The sequence below is a fragment of the Oncorhynchus kisutch genome, unplaced genomic scaffold (genome assembly GCF_002021735.2).
Source record: "Oncorhynchus kisutch isolate 150728-3 unplaced genomic scaffold, Okis_V2 Okis02a-Okis13b_hom, whole genome shotgun sequence".
Taxonomy (NCBI): domain Eukaryota; kingdom Metazoa; phylum Chordata; class Actinopteri; order Salmoniformes; family Salmonidae; genus Oncorhynchus; species Oncorhynchus kisutch.
The window spans coordinates 1,006,374-1,029,457 of record NW_022261979.1 but is presented as its reverse complement, the minus strand read 5'-3'; the positions used below and the strand labels follow the sequence as shown (position 1 = coordinate 1,029,457).

The following is a 23,084-nucleotide window of genomic DNA, read 5'->3' as shown; positions in this document are numbered from 1 at the left end:
AATGACGAAGCAAAAACAGGTTTTTATAAAATTTATAAAAAATTTAAAAATGGAAATATCACATTTACATAAGTATTCAGACCTTTTACTCAGTATTTGTTGAAGCAACTCAAGTCTTCTTGGGTATGACGCTACAAGCTTGGCACAACTGTATTTGGGGAGTTTATCCCATTCTTCTCTGCAGATCCTCTCAAGCTCTGTCAGGTTAGGGAGGAGAGCGTCGCTGCACAGTTGTTTTTTTGGTCTCCCCAGAGATGTTTGATCAGGTTTAAGTCCGGGCTCTGGCTGGGCCACTCAAGGACATTCAGAGACACTGTGAAGCACGGTGATGAGGTGTGATGGTGTGGGGGTGCTTTGCTAGGACTCCTCAAAAGCTTCTACCTCCAAGCCATAAGACTGCTGAACACTCCTAAAATCGCCCCCGGACAATTTACATTGACCCCCCCACCCCCCTCCCTTTTGTACACTCATCCGTTTGCTTGTTACCTATGCATAGTCACTTCCCCCCCACCTACATGTACAGATTACCTCAACTAGCTTGTACCCCTGCACACTGACTCGGTACCGGTGCCCCCTGTATATAGCCTTGTTACCGTTATACTTATTGTGTTACTTTTATTATTACTTTTTATTTTTGTCTTCATCGTAAAAATGTTCTTCTTGAACTGCAATGTTGGTTAAGGGCTTGTAAGTGAGCATTTCACGGTAAAGTCTACACTTGTTGTATTCGGCGCATGTGACAAATACAATTGGAATTGATTTGAAGTGCTGCATCAGATGACCTGGCCTCTACAATCACCCGACCTCAACCCAATTGAGATGGTTTGGGATGAGTTGGACCGCAGAGTGAAGGAAAACAGCCAACAAGTGTTCAGCATATGTGGGAACTCCTTCAAGATGGTTGGAAAAGCATTCCAGGTGAATCTGGTTGAGAGAATGCCAAGAGTGTGCAAATCTGTCATCAAGGCAAAGGGTGACTACTTTGAAGAATCTAAAATATATTTAGATTTGTTGAAGACTTTTTTTATTTCATAGTGTTGATGTCTTCACAATTATTCTACAATGTAGAAAATAGTAAAAATAATGAAAAACCCTTGAATGAGTAGGTGTGTCCAAACTTTTGACTGATACTGTAAATTGTGGCAGGCCAGTGGGTTGGGTCAAAACGTTTACACAGTTCAGACACGGACAGAGTAGGATTAGCTCAGTTTCAAAGGTGTTTATTAAAATAAAAGTCCAATAGAAAAGAATAGGTCTCCCCAAGAGTCCCTCTCCAGGATACCGTCTTCTGGGCTCCGGGTCTTGCTGTATTCTGTGGGGATCAAAAACTGAACTCCCTCCTGTTACCTCTGGTACCGTCCCCAACTATACGGGAGTCCTTTCCTCCCCCAGTCTCTCCCTTGTGTGCTGCCCTTCTGGCAACTTTATGCGACTTGTACAGGTGGTGAGCAATCAGCCCTTGATTACTCACCAATCCCCAATCAGCCCCAATTAGTCCTGGCCGGAGAGCCCGTCGAGACCAGATGGAGCCATTGCCTCGTGATGTATACTCCGTCTGTCACCAGGCCTCGACGAGTCTCCCCCTGGTGGCTGACCTGCTGTACACCCCCCCCCCCCTAGCTCTGCCGGGGAGGGGACTGTCATCAGTGCGACGTATGTCTCCCTTCTCGATAGGTCATCCGCGTTTCTATGCTCCGCCCCTGACCGGTGCACAACAGAAAAAGAGAAGCGTTGAAGGGACAAGAACCACCTGGTGACCCAATCGTTTGTGCCCTTTCCCCTGGCCTAAGCTATAGCCGCAAAGTTGGGGATAACCCCAGGCTGCCAATGATACCTGCCAATATCGTTTGGTCAGGTCAAGGGTGCTGATGTACCGGGCCTTTCTCAATCGGTCTATGAGCTCGTCCACCCTCGGCATGGGGTAGGTGTCGAACAAGCTTATGTCGTTCACACCCCGGGAAATCATTACAGAAGCGCAGGCTACCGTCCGGTTTGGGCACCAATACGATGGGGCTGCAACATGCACTGTGAGACTCTTCAATGACCCCCATCCTCAGCATAGCCTCCGCTTCCTTTTAAACGGCCTTCCTTAGGGCCTCCAGAATCCGATATGGCCTCTTTCATACCGTTTCCCTGGTCCGGGTACAGATGTGGTGTTCAATGAGGGTCGTGCGGCCTGGCTTCTCGGAGAACACAGCCATGTTCCGATCGACGAGCTCCCTGAGCTCTTGCTTCTGGGCCGGGTTGAGGTCCTCATTGCTCGGGTCCACCACGGGTACCGTTGGCGTCCTGGGTCTCGACCATAACACGGCAAGGCTGTCCTCTCGTACCACTTCTTCAACAGGTTCACGTGGTAAATCTGTTGGGGCTTCCGCATCCCCGGCTGCCGTTCGCGGCAATTGACAGGTCCCAGCTTCTCGAGCACCTCGTATGGTCCGTGCCATGTTGCCAGGAACTTACTTTCGACCGTGGGGATTAAGACCAATACCCTGTCTCCCAACTGGAATTCTCGGGGCTGGACTCTCTGATTGTAGACCTGGGTTTGGGCGCATTGGGCCTTCTCCATATGTTCCCTCACGACTGGCCATATGGCTGTCATCCGCTCCCTCATCGTCTCCACGTGCTCTACCACGCTGCGTAAGGGGGTCAGTTGGGGTTCCCACACCTCCTTGGCGAGGTCCAGTAGGCATCGCGGCCTCCTCCCGTAGAGGAGTTTGAAAGGGGAAAATCCAGTGTACTGGGAAACTTCTCGGATTGAGAACATTAGGTGGGGTAGTAGCTGGTCCCAGTTCTTCCCGTCCTGCTCGATGACCTTCCGCAGTATTTCTTTGAGCGTTTTAATTGAACCGCTCAACGAGCCCATCCGTCTGCGGGTGGAAGACGGCGGTCCGGATCCACTTGATCTGCAGGAGAGCACACAAATCTTTCATTAGGCGGGACATAAACTCAGTACCTTGGTCTGTCAGGATCCCGTTCGGGATGCCCACCCAGCTAAAGAGGTGGAACAGCTACCGGGCGATTCCCTTGGATACTGCCCGTAGGGGAATAGCCTCAGGATAACGGGTGTCATAATCCACTATTACCAGGATGTACCGGTGTCCTCGTGCTGTTTTTACCAGGGGTCCCACTATGTCCATGGCGATGCGTTCAAAGGGTGATCGGTAAGGGGGACCAGTGCGTTTCGGAAGTGTGCCTTTGGGGCAGTCATTTGACACTCTGGGCAGCTGCGGCAGTAATCTTCCACAGCCCTCCTCATACCGGGCCAGTGGAACCGTGCGGCGATCCGTTCCCGGGTCTTCTCCATTCCCAGGTGCGCCCCCAACAGGTGGGTGTGGGCCAGCTGAAGAACAGTTTCCACGTACCGTCGGGGTAGCAACAAAACCTCTCGAAGTTCCCCCTGTTGGCGCGACACCTGATACAAAAGGTTATTCTTGATTTGGAAATGGGGGTATCGCCAGTCACTCACCCCCGGAACTAGCTGTCCATCCACCGCTATCACTTGGGCTGCGGCGGCTTTCAAGTTAGGATCCTCCCACTGGGCCGTCCCGAATTGTCCCCTCAGTTGGCCCCCAGGGGGTGTTTCGACTGGCCCCTCGAAATCGAGGAGGGGGAGGCTGGGCTCTTCCTCCTGTGGGTTGGGTTCCGGCACCCACTCCGACTCCGGACCCGTAGATATAGGTTGATCAACCGTTTGCTCCCGGGCCGCACAGGCGATGGGTCGTCCTCGCTCTCGTCTTCGGCCGGCTCTAACCTTCTTCCTCAGCTCGTGCCCCCACAGGGCCGCAAACAGCTGACAATCTTGTCCCAGTAGGAGAGGTACCAGCAACTCTGTTATTGCACCCACCATCATCTGGCAGTTCCCTTGTGGCATCACGATGTTGGCTCAAACGGTTGGATACCGCTTTGTGTCCCCGTGAACACAGGAAATGGACATCTCCCTGCCACATTTAGTATCCTGGTACAGCAGGCTCGTGGTTACGAGGGTAACCATATTTCTGGAGTCTAATAGAGCTTCCGTGTCATGTTTGTCAACCTTCACCGGGACCACAGGTGCAGCTGATTCGTGGTGTGACCAACAGGAGGTGACGCAGTTCACTGCGTGACACACCTCGCCTCCGGGGCTTGCTGATGGCATCGAATCCTCTCGAGCCGGGCAATTCCAGGCAGTGTGCCCCCGGGCGCCACACTCAAAACACCTTCTTTGGTTTCTGTCTACCTGGGGTCGTCGGTGGCGGGTCGGCCCTACACCAACCGTCTCTCCACGGGTTTGCGGTCTCTTGGCCCTGCCGACTGTCGGTTTGGGGTACACAGCAGTGGGGTTGTCTTCAAGAGACCATCTCCAGGATACCGTCTTCTGGGCTCCGGGTCTTGCTGTATCCTGTGGGGATCAAAAACTGATCTTCCTCCTGTTACCTCTGGTACTGTCCCCAACTATACGGGAGTCCTTTCCTTCCCCAGTCTCTCCCTTGTGTGCTGCCCTTCTGGCAGCTTTATGCGACTTGTACAGCCCTTGATTACTCACCAATTCCCAATCTGCCCCAATTAGTCCTGGCTGGAGAGCCCGTCAAGACCAGGCAAGTCCAGCAGATGGAGCCATCGCCTCGTGATGTATACTCTGTCTGTCACCAGGCCTTGACGAGTCTCCCCCTGGTGGCTGACCTGCAAAATATAGCTACTTCCTCACTGAGTCACCTAGATGTGATAGGTGGACATTGAGTGCCCTACACACACTCAAGCCCTCCGCCAACGCATGCACGCATGCACACACGCACAGACACGTAGAATCAGGAATTCCCCAGGGCAGCTGTCTAGGCCCCTTACTTTTTCATTCTTTACTAATGACATGCCACTGGCAACATCATACACGTCAGCTACTACAGCAACTGAAATGATTGAAACACTTAACAAAGAGCTGCAGTTAGTTTCAGAATGGGTGGAAAGTAATAAGTTAATCCTAAATATTTCAAAAACTAAAAGCATTGTTTTTGGGAAAAATCATTCACTAAACCTCAACTAAATATTGTAATTAATAATGTGGAAATTGAGCAAGTTGACTGTCATGGTCAAAACATATTGATACAACAGTAGCTAAGATGGGGAGAAGACTGTCCATAATAAAGTGCTGCTCTGCCTTCTTATCAGCACTATCAACAAGGCAGGTCCTACAGGCCCTAGATTTGTCGCACCTGGACTACTGTTCAGTCGTGTGGTCAGGTGCCACAAAGAGGGACTTAGGAAAATTACAATTGGCTCAGAACAGGGCAGCACAGCTGGCCCTTAAAAATACATAGGGGGCTAACAATGATATGCATGTCAATCTCTCATGGCTCAAAGTGGAGGAGAGATTGACTTCATCACTACTTGTTTTTGTAAGAAGTGTTGGCTAATGGGGATCCCTAATAAATACAAACACACACACACACACTTAATCTCTTTTAGAACAGACCGGTGAAGGGGAGGTTATGGATACAGGTAAAGTTGCTCGATATGGGCCAAAAATAAAATTGCAATTTTCTTACCAAATATTGCAATTGTCTTACGAAATATTGCGATTGCGATTTGACATGCGATATACACCAAAACCCCTGAGTGAACTGTTGGAATCATAGAAATAGAATGATTTATATTAACTTCTTTGGGATAGGGGGCAGCATTTTCACTTTTGGATGAATAGCGTGCCCAGAGTGAACTGCCTCCTACTCAGTCCCAGATGCGCATATTATTATTAGCATTGGATAGAAAATACTCTGAAGTTTCTAAAACTGTTTGAATGATGTCTGTGAGTATAACAGAACTCATATGGCAGGCAAAAACCTGAGAAAAATTCCAAACAGGAAGTGGGAAATCTGAGGTTTGTAGTTTTTGAACTCAGCCTTATCGAATACACAGTGGGATATGGGTCAAGACGCACTTCCTAAGGCTTCCACTAGATGTCTACCATCTTTAGAAACTTGAATGAGGCTTCTACTGTGAAGTGGGACCGGATGAGAGCTCTTTGAGTCAGTGGTCTGGCAGAGTGTCACAGCCTTATGACGCGCGGTCACGAGAGTTAGCTCTCGTTCCATGGCTTTTCTACAGACAATGGAATTCTCCGGTTGGAACATTATTGAAATTTTATGATAAAAACATCCTAAAAATTGATTCTATACTTAGTTTAACAAGTTTCTTCGACCTGTAATATAACTTTTTGAACGTTTCGTCCGACTGGACCAGATCGCGCTTTTGGATTTGTTTACCAAACGCCCTTTATTGTGGAACTGTGATTCCTGGGAGTGCATTCTGATGAAGATCATCAAAGGTAAGTGAATATTTATAATGCTATTTATGAATAATGTTGACTACCCAACATGGCGGATATTGCTCTGGCTGGTTTAGGCTCTGAGTGCCATTCTCAGATTATGCTTTTTCCGTGAAGTTTTTTTGAAATCTGACACAGCGGTTGCATTAAGGAGAAGTGTATCTAAAGTTCCATGCATAACACTAGAATTTTCATCAACATTTATAATGAGTATTTCTGTGAATTCATGTGGCTTCTCTGCACAATCACCGCATGTTTTAGAACTACTGAACGTAATGCGCCAATGTGAAATTAGATTTTTTGATATAAATATCCACTTTATCGAACAAAACATACATGTATTGTGTAACATGAAGTCCTATGAGTGACATCTGATGAAGATCATCAAAGGTTAGTGATTCATTTTATTTCTATTTGTGCTTTTTGTGACTCCTCTCTTTGGCTGGAAAAATGGCTGGGTTTTTCTGTGGCTTAGTGGTGACCGAACATAATCGTTTGTGGAGCTTTAGCTGTAAAGCATTTTTGACACTGTGGATGGATTAACGAGAATTTTATCTTTAAAATGGTGCCTAATACTTGTATGTTTGAGAAATATGATTTATGAGATTTCTGTTGATTTGTATTTGGCACCCTGCAATTTCATTGGCTGTTGGCGAGGGGTTCCACTAGCGGAATGGGGTAACAGAGCAGCATGCAAACATAGAACGACTCTAACAGGAAGGAGGAGGAGCTTTGCAAACATAGAACGACTCTAACAGGAAGGAGGAGGAGCTGTGCTGCTTGAGTGACAGGGGGCGGGGCTTGGCATGTGTGGGAAGCAGCCCCAAGAGAAAGGGAGAGAGACGACAAACAGAGTAAACGATGAAAACAGACATTACACGGCGGCTGAGTGGCGCTTCAAGGTATTGCCTGCAATATGGATCTCTTGCGATATGGATATATGCACATGATTCCGATGTGAAGTGTAGTAATTGTGCAGCCCTAGATACTGTACGTTTAGCATACCTGGAGTGCAATGCGCACCACTCTGGATGTGCTGGTCAGTACATTGTGCAGAGTGTCCAGTAGAGACAACAGGAGATCATGGCTACTCTTTCTCCCAGGCCTCTCCTCTCTCTCCACGTACAGGACGGCTGCCTCGCTGAAGACACTGCAGACCACCTCCACCAGACCTGAGTAAAACACAACACACACAGCATGAAGGATGACCAGACCTGAGTAAAACACAACACACACAGCATGAAGGATGACCAGACCTGAATATAACACAACACATACAGCATGAAGGATGACCAGACCTGAGTAAAACACAACACACACAGCATGAAGGATGACCAGACCTGAATATAACACAACACACACAGCATGAAGGATGACCAGACCTGAATATAACACAACACACACAGCATGAAGGATGACCAGACCTGAGTAAAACACAACACACACAGCATGAAGGATGACCAGACCTGAATATAACACAACACATACAGCATGAAGGATGACCAGACCTGAATATAACACAACACATACAGCATGAAGGATGACCAGACCTGAATAAAACACAACACACACAGCATGAAGGATGACCAGACCTGAATAAAACACAACACACACAGCATGAAGGATGACCAGACCTGAATAAAACACAACACACACAGCATGAAGGATGACCAGACCTGAATAAAACACAACACACACAGCATGAAGGATGACCAGACCTGAATATAACACAACACACACAGCATGAAGGATGACCAGACCTGAATATAACACAACACATACAGCATGAAGGATGACCAGACCTGAGTAAAACACAACACACACAGCATGAAGGATGACCAGACCTGAATATAACACAACACACACAGCATGAAGGATGACCAGACCTGAATATAACACAACACACACAGCATGAAGGATGACCAGACCTGAGTAAAACACAACACACACAGCATGAAGGATGACCAGACCTGAATATAACACAACACATACAGCATGAAGGATGACCAGACCTGAATATAACACAACACATACAGCATGAAGGATGACCAGCCCTGAATAAAACACAACACACACAGCATGAAGGATGACCAGACCTGAATAAAACACAACACACACAGCATGAAGGATGACCAGACCTGAATAAAACACAACACACACAGCATGAAGGATGACCAGACCTGAATAAAACACAACACACACAGCATGAAGGATGACCAGACCTGAATATAACACAACACATACAGCATGAAGGATGACCAGACCTGAATATAACACAACACATACAGCATGAAGGATGACCAGACCTGAATAAAACACAACACACACAGCATGAAGGATGACCAGACCTGAATAAAACACAACACACACAGCATGAAGGATGACCAGACCTGAATAAAACACAACACACACAGCATGAAGGATGACCAGACCTGAATATAACACAACACACACAGCATGAAGGATGACCAGACCTGAATAAAACACAACACACACAGCATGAAGGATGACCAGACCTGAATAAAACACAACACACACAGCATGAAGGATGACCAGACCTGAATAAAACACAACACACACAGCATGAAGGATGACCAGACCTGAGTAAAACACAACACACACAAGATGAAGAGGATCAAACAAAGGCAGTGTCCCAAATAGCATCATATTCCCTATATAGTGCACTACTTTTGACCAGAGCCCTATGGGAATAGGGTGCCATTTGGAACACAGACAAGAGGCTTTAGCTGGTGCCAGAGGACATAAACAAAGAACCAATGGCTCCACCACACAGAGTTTTAAAGTACAAGCTGGTGTTTTACAAGGCCTCAATACAACTCACTCTACTTAAAATGAAGTTGCACTTCTCTTCCATTGATGAAGTACATGAACCAGTTTCAGGCCTTGAGAGAAGGCCCTTAATGATACATCACAGAGAGTAGCTCTCTCTGACTGATGGGCTACTTCCTCCAGTATGATCTATACAGGACATTAGATCATATATAAACCGCAAGATGCTGCCATTGGTAGCAATATTATGATAGAAAATAGACTAATAATGAACGTAAATGCGAACTGGGTGCTTTTTGCACATGGAGGATGCCCCTCTAGACAGTCTGTATGATGCAGTTATATCACTGAGTTACAAATCATACTTCTCCTCCATCCCAATTACTACAGAAAGATATCATCTCTTTCCACTGACACAAAACCTTTGCCTTCTCCTGTCTAGTGCTTTGTTTGCCATGCCTTATTGAAATATTAAGAGTGTATGAATAATCTGCTTCGTCTTTAAAGACAGAATAACCTTTTCAGACAGTTTCTCAAGAGCGCTCTTCTCTGTCTGACCGGTCCCCCCGGATCAGGGCAGGTAGTTGAACCCTGTGCTGCCATCTGAGAGCAACGCTCTCTCCACAATAAACACCTGAGTCTTCAGTGGAACCATCCAGCTTTGAATAGATAGGTACATCTTCCAAGGGAGAATGACAGTGATAATATGATACATCATTATCTGTCATCTGGAATACAATGAGCAGCAGATTTCACCTTGACAAAAATTACCTGACAAAAATAAACCATGCAGTCAAAAAAACTCCCAGTTTTACATAAAAAAAATGTGAAGGACGGTACAAAAATCCTCAGAAAAGAACTAGGCTTAAATATATTCAGAATAGATTTGCCTCAAAAAAATGAACTCAATGTTGGGCAGATATTGTCTGATTGCTCAACAAACTGGCTACGGCAGGATGGCTGCATTAGTGCTGCTTCAGAGGAAATGATGAAAGGAGTAGAGAGAGAGAGGGAGAGAGAGTGAAATAGAGAGAGAGAAGGGGGAGAGTGAAATAGAGAGAGAGGTGGAGAATGAGCGAGAGGAGACAGAGAAAGGCATACAGACGGACAGAGGGCCAGTGAGAGTGGCGTCCATATTCAATGTACTGTGGAGAACCATTCTGATGAATAATATCCTGATGATGAATAATAATACAAAACAGTCTTCAACAGCGCTCCTCTCCCTATAGGAAGACTCTTCTTTAATAAGACTGGTTTTTGGTTTTGTATTTTTGTTTTTTACACCTTTTTCTCCCCAATTATGCGATATCAAATTGGTAGTTACAGTCTTGTCCCATCACTGCAACTCCCAGACTCGGGAGAGGCGAAGGTCGAGAGCCATGCGTCCTCCGAAACACGACCCGCCAAGCCGCACTGCTTCTTGACACAATGCCTGCTTAACCCGGAAGCCACCGCACCGATGTGTCGGAGGAAACACCGTACACCTGGCGACCGTGTCAGCGTGCATGTTACGGATGCAGGTATCCTGGGGGTATTTGTATTTCTCTTCTGTTCTAGTAACAGGTGGCAGTCATCAGTCATATCATTCTGAAGACACACCTCCTCCTGTTTCCTTTACCCAATCACATCCCTTTTCTCTTGGTTTAAAAACCCAGTCAGTTGTTTTCCCAGTGTCTCTCTCTCTCGCTTTCTCTCTATGGATTAGCTGAAGACCACATATTCTTTCATACCCCACAGTTTAGTTTGTTTGTGCAGATACATCTCACATTGTCTGTTATCATGTGAGTATGTTCTGCTGTGGTGTATTATTGTTGGTTGGTTGGTGGGAAATGGGGATAACCAGCCAAGTCACCCTTGGGCATACATTACCATAGGAAAACTTTGTCTAAATACCCCAGTTAGAACTGGGTGGACCACCCCCTGTATTTTATTGGTTAGTTAGCTAGCAGTTCTTTACCCAGTAAGACTAGCTTAGGGGTTTTGGGATATTTATTATTTCTTTCCTTTGGTCCAGCTCAGCCCCTTTTCCCCACACCCCATTACCGTGTGTTTGACAATAAACCTAAAGTGTTTGACGGTAGGTTTAGGTTGTCTGTGGATTTCTGTTAGTTCTCACTGTTCCTTTTCACTGTTGTGATTTGCATGATATATGTTAGGGTCTTGTTTCCCTCCCCCCTAAACTGATGTGAAAAGGGGGTTCATAACAGTGCAATCCACCCGGCCCGCCACAGGAGTCGCTAGACAGCGATGGGACAAGGACATCCCGGCCGGCCAAACCCTCCCCTAACCTGGACGACGCTGGGCCAATTGTGCGCCGCCTCATCGGTCTCCCGGTCGCAGCCGGCTGAGACACAGCCTGGGATCAAATCCGGGTCTGTAGTGACGCCGCTAGCACTGCGATGCAGTGCCTTAGACCGCTGAGCCACTCGGGAGGCCCTTAAGAGTGTCTTTTACCTGGAAATGGGAGTGGTTATAACCATGCTAATGAGAGTACCTGACAACAACCCTTCTGCCTGCCTGTCCATTGGTTTGTTTGTTTGTCTGTCTTCCTGTCAGCCTGTCTGTTTGCCTGTCCGTCTGTCTGTCTGTCTGTCCGTATAGCTATCTGCCTGCCTGCTGAGAAACACACAAAGGCCATACTAGAGAATTAAGGGCTCACTGGAAAAGGTCTGTGTGTGGGTAGAGTACACGTGTGTGTGTGTGTGTGTGTGGCTATATTCAAGCCTCTCCATGAACGACAAGGTTCTGGAAGTGTTGTGTTTTGACTGTGTGGTGACCTGAGGCAGCAAGACTGTTTATCTGTGTTTACCACTCCAGGCTTTTTGGAAGGAGACATTTGTCAGTGTTTCTGTTTTTCTTTCTCTCTCTCACTCACTCTGCATTTCTGAAGATAACTCATGAATATCTCCACAATGCCTTGCATTATGCCACAGACAATATAATTACTGTGGTGAATGGCCTAAACACCAGGCAGAAAAGCAGACAGGCGGGACATTGTCCTTTACAGTTCAGGGAAGCTATCCAGATCTCAACAGAAAGCTTCAGTTGCCATAGTGAAACGTAATAGGATGAATGGCTCTCTACAATTAAATGACTGTAGGTCTGAATAAACCCCTCAGAGAAACAGATACTTGACTGTAGGTCTGAATAAACCCCTCAGAGAAACAGATACTTGACTGTAGGTCTGAATAAACCCCTCAGAGAAACAAATACTTTGTGCACTGTATACAATATACACAGAGTATAAAACATTAGGAACACCTTCCTAATATTGAGTTGCACCCTCTTTTGCCCTCAGAACAGCCTCAATTCATCGGGTCATGGACTCTACAAGGTGTTAAAAGTGTTCCACAGGGATGCTGGCCCATGTTGACTCCAATGCTTCCCACAGTTGTCAAGTTGGCTGGATGTCCTTTGGGTGGTGGACCATTCTTGATACACAAAACCCCAGCAGCTTTGCAGTTCTTTACAAACTCAAACCGGTGCGCCTGTCAACTACTACCATACTCCATTCAAAGGCACTTAAATACTTTGTCTTGCCTATTCACCCTCTGAATGGTACACATACACAATCCAAGTATCAATCCTTCTTTAACCCATCTCCTCCCCTTCATCTACACTGATTGAAATGGATTTAACAAGTGGCATCAATAAGGGATCATAGCTTTCACCTGGTCAGTCTGTGTCATAGAAAGACACTCAGTGTACTAAAACACAACAAGCAGACTGGCTGTTGTGCTGCTACTCTACTTCCTCGTGCATGGCTCCGCACGGCACTACACAGCACTCCCAGGGGTCCCTTATCTCCACACTGGCCAATTAGAAAACTCATCTCATCCACTCACTGGCTGTCTCTCTCGCTCTCACACACACACATCCGGCCCTGCCGCGTTCGTCCACTCTCCCTCAGTCTCTCGGTCTCTCTCTCTTAAAAGAAGCCAATTATACCAGTTTTCCCCTGCCTGCGTTTTCGTGAGCCTGATCTGGAGTGGGCCACTAGCACAGCCAGAGACGGAGACAGAGAGAGGAGAGCTGCTAGAGATAGCTCTAATTACCAGGGTTATATTTAGTGCTGGGTCAACACATTCCTCAGAAAAGGACCTGATTGGTGCATAATGATGCTGACTTCATAAAGTCACTCGCAAGTGACCCTCCTGTAATGAGAAGGGTAAAGAAGGAAAGAGAGGAAGTCGCCCCCTATTTTGAAGGACGAACGTCAAGCCCCGGAGTGGAAGTGGTATTCCTATTGGTTGACAGGGGGAGGTGGGGGGTGGGGAGCGGGGCTTTTGTTGACAGACTGAGGGGTTTCCTCTTTCCTGTTCTGCTAGGTAGCAATTACAGCCAGGGACCTGAAAGCTTTCTGACACTCACACCTATAATTCACAGGGCCCCAGCCCCGCGCTCCAGCATGATGCAACATGCAGACAAAATACAGTTACTGACACAAACAGAGGTACAAACCGTTTGACACACCTGCAAAACGCCACAAGGTAGACTCTCCCGTAGCTAACAGCTAACCCATTTCCATAGCATTCTGAATACATTCTCCACTGAGCAGGTGCTACATGTTGTGCTGCTCCACAGTAATATAATGAGTAACCATTCAACATTGTCACTATGCAGCAGAAGCATTCAGTCAGTATAAGTGGAGCCAAAACAAAGATGAATTCTGTACTGATAATCCTCTCACTCACCTAATAAATTAAAAGCTCACACACTGCCATCTTCCTCTAATTTACTGTACCAATGTATAGCAACGTGTGTTTATTGAATAATCTCCATATCCATGATTAAGTAGAAGATGAAGTATCCATGATTAAGTAGCATCATCTGTTAGCAGCATCTCTCTGCCAGTCTACACTCGGCTCCATCATATCGGCACATGGCCTCTCCTATCATTGCTATGCAGATGACACTCAACTACTCTTCTCCTTCTCCCCCTTCTGACACCCAGGTGGCGGCACGCATCTCTACATGCCTGGCAGACATCTCAGCTTGGATGTCAGCCCAACACCTCAAGCTTAACCTTGAAAAGACTGTGCTGCTCGTCCTCCCGGGGAAGGCCTGCCCGCTCCAATACCTCTCCATCATGGTTAACATCTCCACGGTGTCACCCTCCCAGAGTGCCTTGGAGTTGACCCTGGATAACACCCCGTTGTTTTCTGCTAACATTAAAGCAGTGACTTGCGAGGGGGCGCTGGTGAGCAGCAACATGTGAAGACGCGTTTTCTCGGTGCTCCTGTCCAGGGCTGTAAGAGGTGCATAACTGGCTGCAGGGAAGTCAGGCGCAGGAGAGCAGACATAGGTAACAACCGGAGCAGTTTATTTAGGCAAAACAAACTGCACCCAGAAACGACAAAATACGGGTTAAAATAACCGGGCGCAAACCAGTTAGAAGTGCACAAACACTTTACAACAAACAATTCCACACACAGACATGGGGGGAACAGAGGGTTATATACATGTCACATAATGAGGGAATGTAAACCAGGTGTGTGGGAAAACAAGACAAAACAAATGGAAAATAAAAGGTGGATCAGCGATGGCTAGAAGACCGGTGACGTCGACCGCCGAACGCCACCCGAACAAGGAGAGGAACCGACTTCGGCTGAAGTCGTGACAAGGGCGAACATTTTACTATTAATATTTCACGAACACCTCCCCTACCGTGTTAATTTAGTAACATTTTATTAGGAGTCAAACACAATTTTTTTCTTGAAATTTTTGTCCATTTCATTGTGAAATGTCGAAACAACAACGGCCACGTGTCACAAAAGAGCAGGCCTCTACTAAAGCATCAGGCTCAGCGGACACGGACTCTGACCCCCCCACCCCCGACCAAGCCAAGGTAATGGCGGATATCACTAAGTCTGAACAGACTGTGCTGGCTAAGGGGGAGTCACTATCCACTGACCTATCCGCACAAATAGCCACACTCGCCACCGAGGTCAACACAAAGATCGACTCCATTAAAGAAACGGACACCCGTCTGAATAGCCTGGAGGGCGACGCAAATACTTACTCTGACAAAGTGGTGACACTGGAAGAGCAAGTCATCCGACTATCATCAGATGTTGTCAAACTTACTTACAAGGTCGAGGACCTCGAGAACAGACAGGGCCGGGGGAGCGGTCACACTTTCGGCATGAGAGAGGGACTCGAGACTGTAGGCGGATTGTGGCCTACCCTGTTCATACCTCAACTGCTTCAGGAAATCCTAGGCCTCATTTACGCCCCTACCCATGACCGTGAGCACAGAATCTTACAGTCCGCACCGAAGAATGGGGAGCCGTGTTTCCACAAACTACACGGCGGCAGTCATGAAGAACAGGTCGGCCTTCATTAGCGGACCATATACCTCCTTCAAATATGCATAAGAAAGATACATTAGAGAACTGAGGTGATTCCCTCCAGAATCCCTTCCCTATGTGTAAACTACATTATGTTGGCTCTGGATAGAGCTCTAACATGGTAGTCTCTTTCTCAAGTCTAGGAGAGGTAAACGCAGCCTTCCAACAAGGGGAAGGCCAGCATAGGGGTCCAAGGTTTTCTTCTGGGTCATTTTTGTATTCTGACCTTGTCGGCACACTGGCCATGTGATTATACTAATTACTATGACTGCCTAATTCACATACACCAGGCTCCACTTGCTTTTTCACCTGGAACTTAAAAGGAATTAACCATGTGGTCAAGCGTAGCCAAGTTTATGCTCATCTTATGTCTGTTTTTCTCCAAGAGATCCATCTCCGGTCCAGCGACAAAGACAAACTAAAGAGAGGATGAGTCGACCAAATATTTCACTCCAACTTTGGTGCTGAGGCCAGAGGGGCAGCCATCCTTATCAGAAAAGGCACCCTGTTTGTATACTAATGGCAGATATGTTATAGTAATGGCGAAATTGTTTAGCACACAGGTTGTTCTGGCTAACCTCTATGCTCCTAAGTGGGATGACGCTACATTTTTATCTGGCCTCATTGCAATACTTCCCGACCTCAACTCTCATCATTTGATATTGGGCGGAGATTTGAATTGTGTATTACATCCATGTCTAGACAGATCCAGACCAAAGCCCAACAATGTCATTTCAAAATCAGTCGCAGTGATCAACTAATTTGTAGAATCCTATAATTTGTCTGATCCACAGAGAAGGAGCAATCCCACTGCTAAACAATACTCCTTTTTTCTCCAGTCCACCACTCATACTCTAGGATTGACTTTTTCCTTCTGGACGATAGAATTCTTCCTTTTGTAACGAATAGCCAATCACAGCATTGTTATCTCAGACCATAGCCCTGTCCAGCTAAATATCTGCTTTCCGGACAGTATTGTGTCACAACGCATGTGGTGACTTGACCCACTACTACTATCCTGTAGTGTCTTTTAAAAATACAACTCACATTGATGTCTTTTTACAGATCAACGTCACCCCTGACATGTCTCACTCTACTGTGTGGGAGCCCATAAAACCTTATCTAAGGGAAAATCATTTCATACACAGAGTATGACAACAGCACACTAAACGCTTATTGGAGCCATCTCAACTCATTCTAGATGTGGACAACAGATATGCCTCTTCTCCGACTCCTGAACTCTACAAAGAGAGACTGCTACACCAAATTGGAATTTGACAAGGTTTCCACTAGACAAATGGAGCAGCTTCTGTTTAAGTCGAGGCAGACATTTTATGAACAAGGAGAGAAAGCTGGCAATTTGTTATCTCACCAGCTTCAACAATCCGCTCCTAGCAGCACCAAACCTGAAATCTGTGTTGCAGCTGATTTAACTTCTACCAATCCCAAAGAAATCAACAATCAATTTAAGCAACTCTACTCTGCTCTTTACTCGTCAGAGGCTCTTCCTGACACATCTCGTTTACATGCATTTATAACCAAACTCACTAAAAGTGGCAGTAATAAAGCCTCTCTTGAAAAAGCCAAACCTTGACCCAGAAAATATAAAAAACTATCGGCCTATATCGAATCTTCCATTCCTCTCAAAAATTTTAGAGAAGGCTGTTGCGCAGCAACTCACTGCCTTCCTGAAGACAAACAATGTATACGAAATGCTTCAGTCTGGTTTTAGACCCCATCATAGCACTGAGACGGCACTTGTGAAGGTGGTAAATTACATTTTAATGGCATCGGACCGAGGCTCTGCATCTGTCCTCGTGCTCCTAGACCTTAGTGCTGCTTTTGATACCATCGATCACCACATTCTTTTGGAGAGATTGGAAACCCAAATTGGTCTACACGGACATGTTCTGGCCTGGTTTAGATCTTATCTGTCGGAAAGATATCAGTTTGTCTCTGTGAATGGTTTGTCCTCTGACAAATCAACTGTAAATTTCGGTGCTCCTCAAGGTTCCGTTTTAGGACCACTATTGTTTTCACTATATATTTTACCTCTTGGGGATGTTATTCGAAAACATAATGTAAACTTTCACTGCTATGCGGATGACACACAGCTGTACATTTCAATGAAACATGGTGAAGCCCCAAAATTGCCCTCGCTAGAAGCATGTGTTTCAGACATAAGGAAGTGGATGGCTGCAAACTTTCTACTATTACAGTCGAAAGTGAAGGACCTCGGCGTTACTCTGGACCTGATCTCTCTTTTGAAGAACATATCAAGACCATTTCGAGGACAGCTTTTTTCCATCTACGTAACATTGCAAAAATCAGAAACTTTCTGTCCAAAAATGATGCAGAAAAATTTATCCATGCTTTTGTCACTTCTAGGTTAGACTACTGCAATGCTCTATTTTCCGGCTACCCGGATAAAGCACTAAATAAACTTCAGTTAGTGCTAAATACGGCTGCTAGAATCCTGACTAGAACCCAAAAATTTGATCATATTACTCCAGTGCTAGCCTCTCTACACTGGCTTCCTGTCAAAGCAAGGGCTGATTTCAAGGTTTTACTGCTAACCTACAAAGAATTACATGGGCTTGCTCCTACCTATCTCTCTGATTTGGTCCTGCCGTACATACCTACACGTACGCTACGGTCACAAGACGCAGGCCTCCTAATTGTCCCTAGAATTTCTAAGCAAACAGCTGGAGGCAGGGCTTTCTCCTATAGAGCTCCATTTTTATGGAACGGTCTGCCTACCCATGTCAGAGACGCAAACTCGGTCTCAACCTTTAAGTCTTTACTGAAGACTCATCTCTTCAGTGGGTCATATGATTGAGTGTAGTCTGGCCCAGGAGTGGGAAGGTGAACGGAAAGGCTCTGGAGCAACGAACCGCCCTTGCTGTCTCTGCCTGGCCGGTTCCCCTCTTTCCACTGGGATTCTCTGCCTCTAACCCTATTACAGGGGCTGAGTCACTGGCTTGCTGGGGCTCTCTCATGCCGTCCCTGGAGGGGGTGCGTCACCTGAGTGGGTTGATTCACTGTTGTGGTCATCCTGTCTGGGTTGGCGCCCCCCCCTTGGGTTGTGCCGTGGCGGAGATCTTTGTGGGCTATACTCAGCCTTGTCTCAGGATGGTAAGTTGGTGGTTGAAGATATCCCTCTAGTGGTGTGGGGGCTGTGCTTTGGCAAAGTGGGTGGGGTTATATCCTTCCTGTTTGGCCCTGTCCGGGGGTGTCCTCGGATGGGGCCACAGTGTCTCATGACCCCTCCTGTCTCAGCCTCCAGTATTTATGCTGCAGTAGTTTATGTGTCGGGGGGCTGGGGTCAGTTTGTTATATCTGGAGTACTTCTCCTGTCCTATTCGGTGTCCTGTGTGAATCTAAGTGTGCGTTCTCTAATTCTCTCCTTCTCTCTTTCTTTCTCTCTCTCGGAGGACCTGAGCCCTAGGACCATGCCCCAGGACTACCTGACATGATGACTCCTTGCTGTCCCCAGTCCACCTGGCCATGCTGCTGTTCCAGTTTCAACTGACCTGAGCCCTAGGACCATGCCCCAGGACTACCTGACATGATGACTCCTTGCTGTCCCCAGTCCACCTGGCCATGCTGCTGCTCCAGTTTCAACTTCCACCTGACTGTGCTGCTGCTCCAGTTTCAACTGTTCTGCCTTATTATTATTCGACCATGCTGGTCATTTATGAACATTTGAACATCTTGGCCATGTTCTGTTATAATCTCCACTCGGCACAGCCAGAAGAGGACTGGCCACCCCACATAGCCTGGTTCCTCTCTAGGTTTCTTCCTAGGTATTGGCCTTTCTAGGGAGTTTTTCCTAGCCACCGTGCTTCTACACCTGCATTGCTTGCTGTTTGGGGTTTTAGGCTGGGTTTCTGTACAGCACTTTGAGATATCAGCTGATGTACGAAGGGCTATATAAATAAATTTGATTTGATTTGATTTGATTTCTAGACACTCTGGACACCCCCTGTCTCAATTCTGATGAACAAACTAACATGGGATGCCTAAATAACTGATGAGGAAGCTACTCTGGCAATCCAGTCCATGCAGAGTGGTAAAGCTCCTGGGCCTGATGGCTTCCCTATTGAATTTTATAAACCAGTCTCCTCAAAACTATCCCCTATCCTCAGCTCAATGTACAATGACATCCTTTCTAATCAGAAACTGCCCCAGACACTTACCCAGGCGACTATTTTGGTTTTGCTTAAAAAGGACAAGAATCCCCTAAACTGTGGCTCATACCACCCTATAAGCCTCTTGTGCTGTGATTGTAAAATTCTCACTGCCGTTTAGAGACAGTGACTCGGCCCAAACCGGATTTATCTCAGGTAGACAATCTTTCTACATTATGCGCCAGCTATTTAACGTTCTCTATTCTGTCCACTCAACTCAACAGCCAGAGGTCGTCATCTCTCCTGATGATGAGAAGGCTTTCAACCGGGTTGAGAGGGAATATCAATTTACAGTACAGAGAGATTTGGGTTTGGCCCGTCATTCCTTTCCTGGATTAAGATTCCCAGTGGCTTCTATTCGCACCAACACTGTTACCTCCAGCTACTTCCTCTCCACAGGGGGGCCAGGCAGGGTTGTTGTTTATCCCCTTTCCTATTTGATATGGCTAGTGAGCCTCTTGCTATCGGCCTGCGGGAGGAGGAGAGGATTACGGGAATATTAAGGGGAACATAACTCACAAGGTGTCCTTATATGCAGACAATATTCTTCTATACATCTATAACCCTGTGGAGGCTATACCCCATCTCTTGGACATGCTACAAGGTTTTGGACATTATCTGGTTAAAAGTTAAAGCTAACAAGTCTGCTCCTCCCCAATAATCAGTTAGCAGAAGGTATTGGGTATTGGGTATGACAATTTGTGGTGACAAGCTACCTGATGACATAAGGCAACATAGTATTGGGCGTATCCACACCTCATCATGCTGCATAAGACATGGGTGACAAGCTACCTGATGACATATGGCAACGTAGTATTGGGCGTATCCACACCTCATCATATTACATAAGACATGGGCTCAATGTTTGCACCGTCTCCATTACTCAAATGACAAAAATATATCCACATTTTGACCAAGTGTTTGAGATGCCACCAGAGTCCAGCGACTGTGGGACATTGACAATCTTTGAGGTTTTTTGGCATTCTCACACAGTACCAGTCAAAAGATCTTCACACACCTACTCATTCAAGGGTTTTTCTTTATTCGTACAATTTTTTACATTGTAGAATAATAGTGAAGACATCAAAACTATGAAATAACACATATGGAATCATGTAGTAACCAAAAAAGTAATCCAAATATATTTTATATTTGAGATTCTTCAAAGTAGCCACCCTTTGCCTTGATGACAGCTTTGAACACTCTTGGCATTCTCTCAACAAGTTTCATGAGGTATTCACCTGGAATGCATTTCAATTATCAGGTGTGCCTTGTTAAAAGTTCACATTTGGAGGTGTGATGACGTGGGGGTGCTTTGCTGGTGACACTGTCTGTGATGTATTTAGAATTCAAGGCACACTTAACCAGCATGACTACCACACTATTATGCAGCGATACGCCATCCCATCTGGTTTGCGCTTAGTGAGACTATCATTTGTTTTTCAAGGTACTGCCTTCTCCTAGGAGGCATATTTCATTAGTCCTGCTTTCTGCAAGGTGCCCCTGCCTTCTCCTAGGAGGAGCATTTCATTAGCCCTGCTATCTGCAAGGTGCCCCTGCCTTCTCCTAGGAGGAGCATTTCATTAGTCCTGCTTTCTGCAAGGTGCCCCTGCCTTCTCCTAGGAGGAGCATTTCATTAGCCCTGCTATCTGCAAGGTGCCCCTGCCTTCTCCTAGGAGGAGCATTTCATTAGCCCTGCTATCTGCAAGGTGCCCCTGCCTTCTCCTAGGAGGAGCATTTCATTAGCCCTGCTATCTGCAAGGTGCCCCTGCCTTCTCCTAGGAGGAGCATTTCATTAGCCCTGCTATCTGCAAGGTGCCCCTGCCTTCTCCTAGGAGGAGCATTTCATTAGTCCTGCTATCTGCAAGGTGCCCCTGGCTTCTCCTAGGAGGAGCATTTCATTAGTCCTGCTATCTGCAAGGTGCCCCTGCCTTCTCCTAGGAGGAGCATTTCATTAGTCCTGCTATCTGCAAGGTGCCCCTGCCTTCTCCTAGGAGGAGCATTTCATTAGCCCTGCTATCTGCAAGGGGCCCCTGGCTTCTCCTAGGACGAGCATTTCATTAGCCCTGCTATCTGCAAGGTGCCCCTGCCTTCTCCTAGGAGGAGCATTTCATTAGCCCTGCTATCTGCAAGGTGCCCCTGCCTTCTCCTAGGAGGAGCATTTCATTAGCCCTGCTATCTGCAAGGTGCCCCTGCCTTCTCCTAGGAGGAGCATTTCATTAGCCCTGCTATCTGCAAGGTGCCCCTGCCTTCTCCTAGGAGGAGCATTTCATTAGTCCTGCTATCTGCAAGGTGCCCCTGCCTTCTCCTAGGAGGAGCATTTCATTAGCCCTGCTATCTGCAAGGTGCCCCTGCCATCTCCTAGGAGGAGCATTTCATTAGTCCTGCTATCTGCAAGGTGCCCCTGCCTTCTCCTAGGAGGAGCATTTCATTAGTCCTGCTATCTGCAAGGTGCCCCTGCCTTCTCCTAGGAGGAGCATTTCATTAGTCCTGCTATCTGCAAGGTGCCCCTGCCTTCTCCTAGGAGGAGCATTTCATTAGTCCTGCTATCTGCAAGGTGCCCCTGCCTTCTCCTAGGAGGAGCATTTCATTAGTCCTGCTATCTGCAAGGTGCCCCTGCCTTCTCCTAGGAGGAGCATTTCATTAGTCCTGCTATCTGCAAGGTGCCCCTGGCTTCTCCTAGGAGGTGAATGTTGAATGTGAAGCCCGGCTGTGAATCTATGACTAACCCGAGCTCATGCAGAACCACGACAGGGTTGACAGGACAGGCTCTCTCAGCTCCATGCTGCTCGGCGGTGGGAGAGAGATACCGTGTGGCGCTAACGGGCTAACTGTGCCGACTAGCTAATGAGAACTGTCAACACAGTACAGTCATAGCAAAATGAATCTATTATTCAATAATTGAGTGTTATGGAGCTCCTGGTTTTTGCAGCGGGCAGCCAGCTGGGCATTGAAAAGCGATGGCAGAGAAGGAAAACATGCCAAGGCAGGAGAGCCGAGCGGGTAAAGGAGTAGACAAATGGCTGCTCGGCAGCTGGGCTGATTGTGTCAGATGTGTGCTGAGTGTAGAGCGAGAAAAAGAGAGAGAGAGGCAGACGGGTGGGTGCGGGCCGTCTGTGGACAGACAGGGAGGAGATGAACTGATAGGAGTACCACAACAGGACACACAGCCCAGCCTGCTGATGGATAGAGTGGAGGAAGAAGAGGAGAGGCTTTCATTCTTCCTTCCTCAGCTGCTGCTGGGAGACCAAAAGCCTGCCTGCTACGCTAACACCAAACACACACACACCACAAACACAACACACACACACACGGCTTAAAGCACCACAGGATCCCAATGCAATAAGCGGTCTGAGCCGAAGGTAAAGGGGTGGCGTTACTGGCAAGGAAACACACTCCAGTAACTGAAAACACAGGAGAGGAATCAACACAGGTTGTACCTGTGTATGATTGTCT

At 46.9% G+C, this 23,084-nt stretch overlaps 1 protein-coding gene across 2 annotated transcripts in view; it reads right to left on the bottom strand.

Annotated features, from left to right (window-relative positions):
- Positions 1-23,084, bottom strand: part of ulk4 (unc-51 like kinase 4) — a 156,996-nt gene that overhangs the window by 45,945 nt on the left and 87,967 nt on the right. Inside the window, exon 33 of one of the 2 annotated variants that reach the window (XM_031812240.1) lies at positions 7,304-7,470. In XM_031812240.1, the coding sequence (XP_031668100.1) occupies positions 7,304-7,470 (167 nt within the window). Of the gene's footprint in view, positions 1-7,303; positions 7,471-23,084 lie in introns of those variants that run through there. The other variant, XM_031812241.1, reaches the window with a different exon arrangement.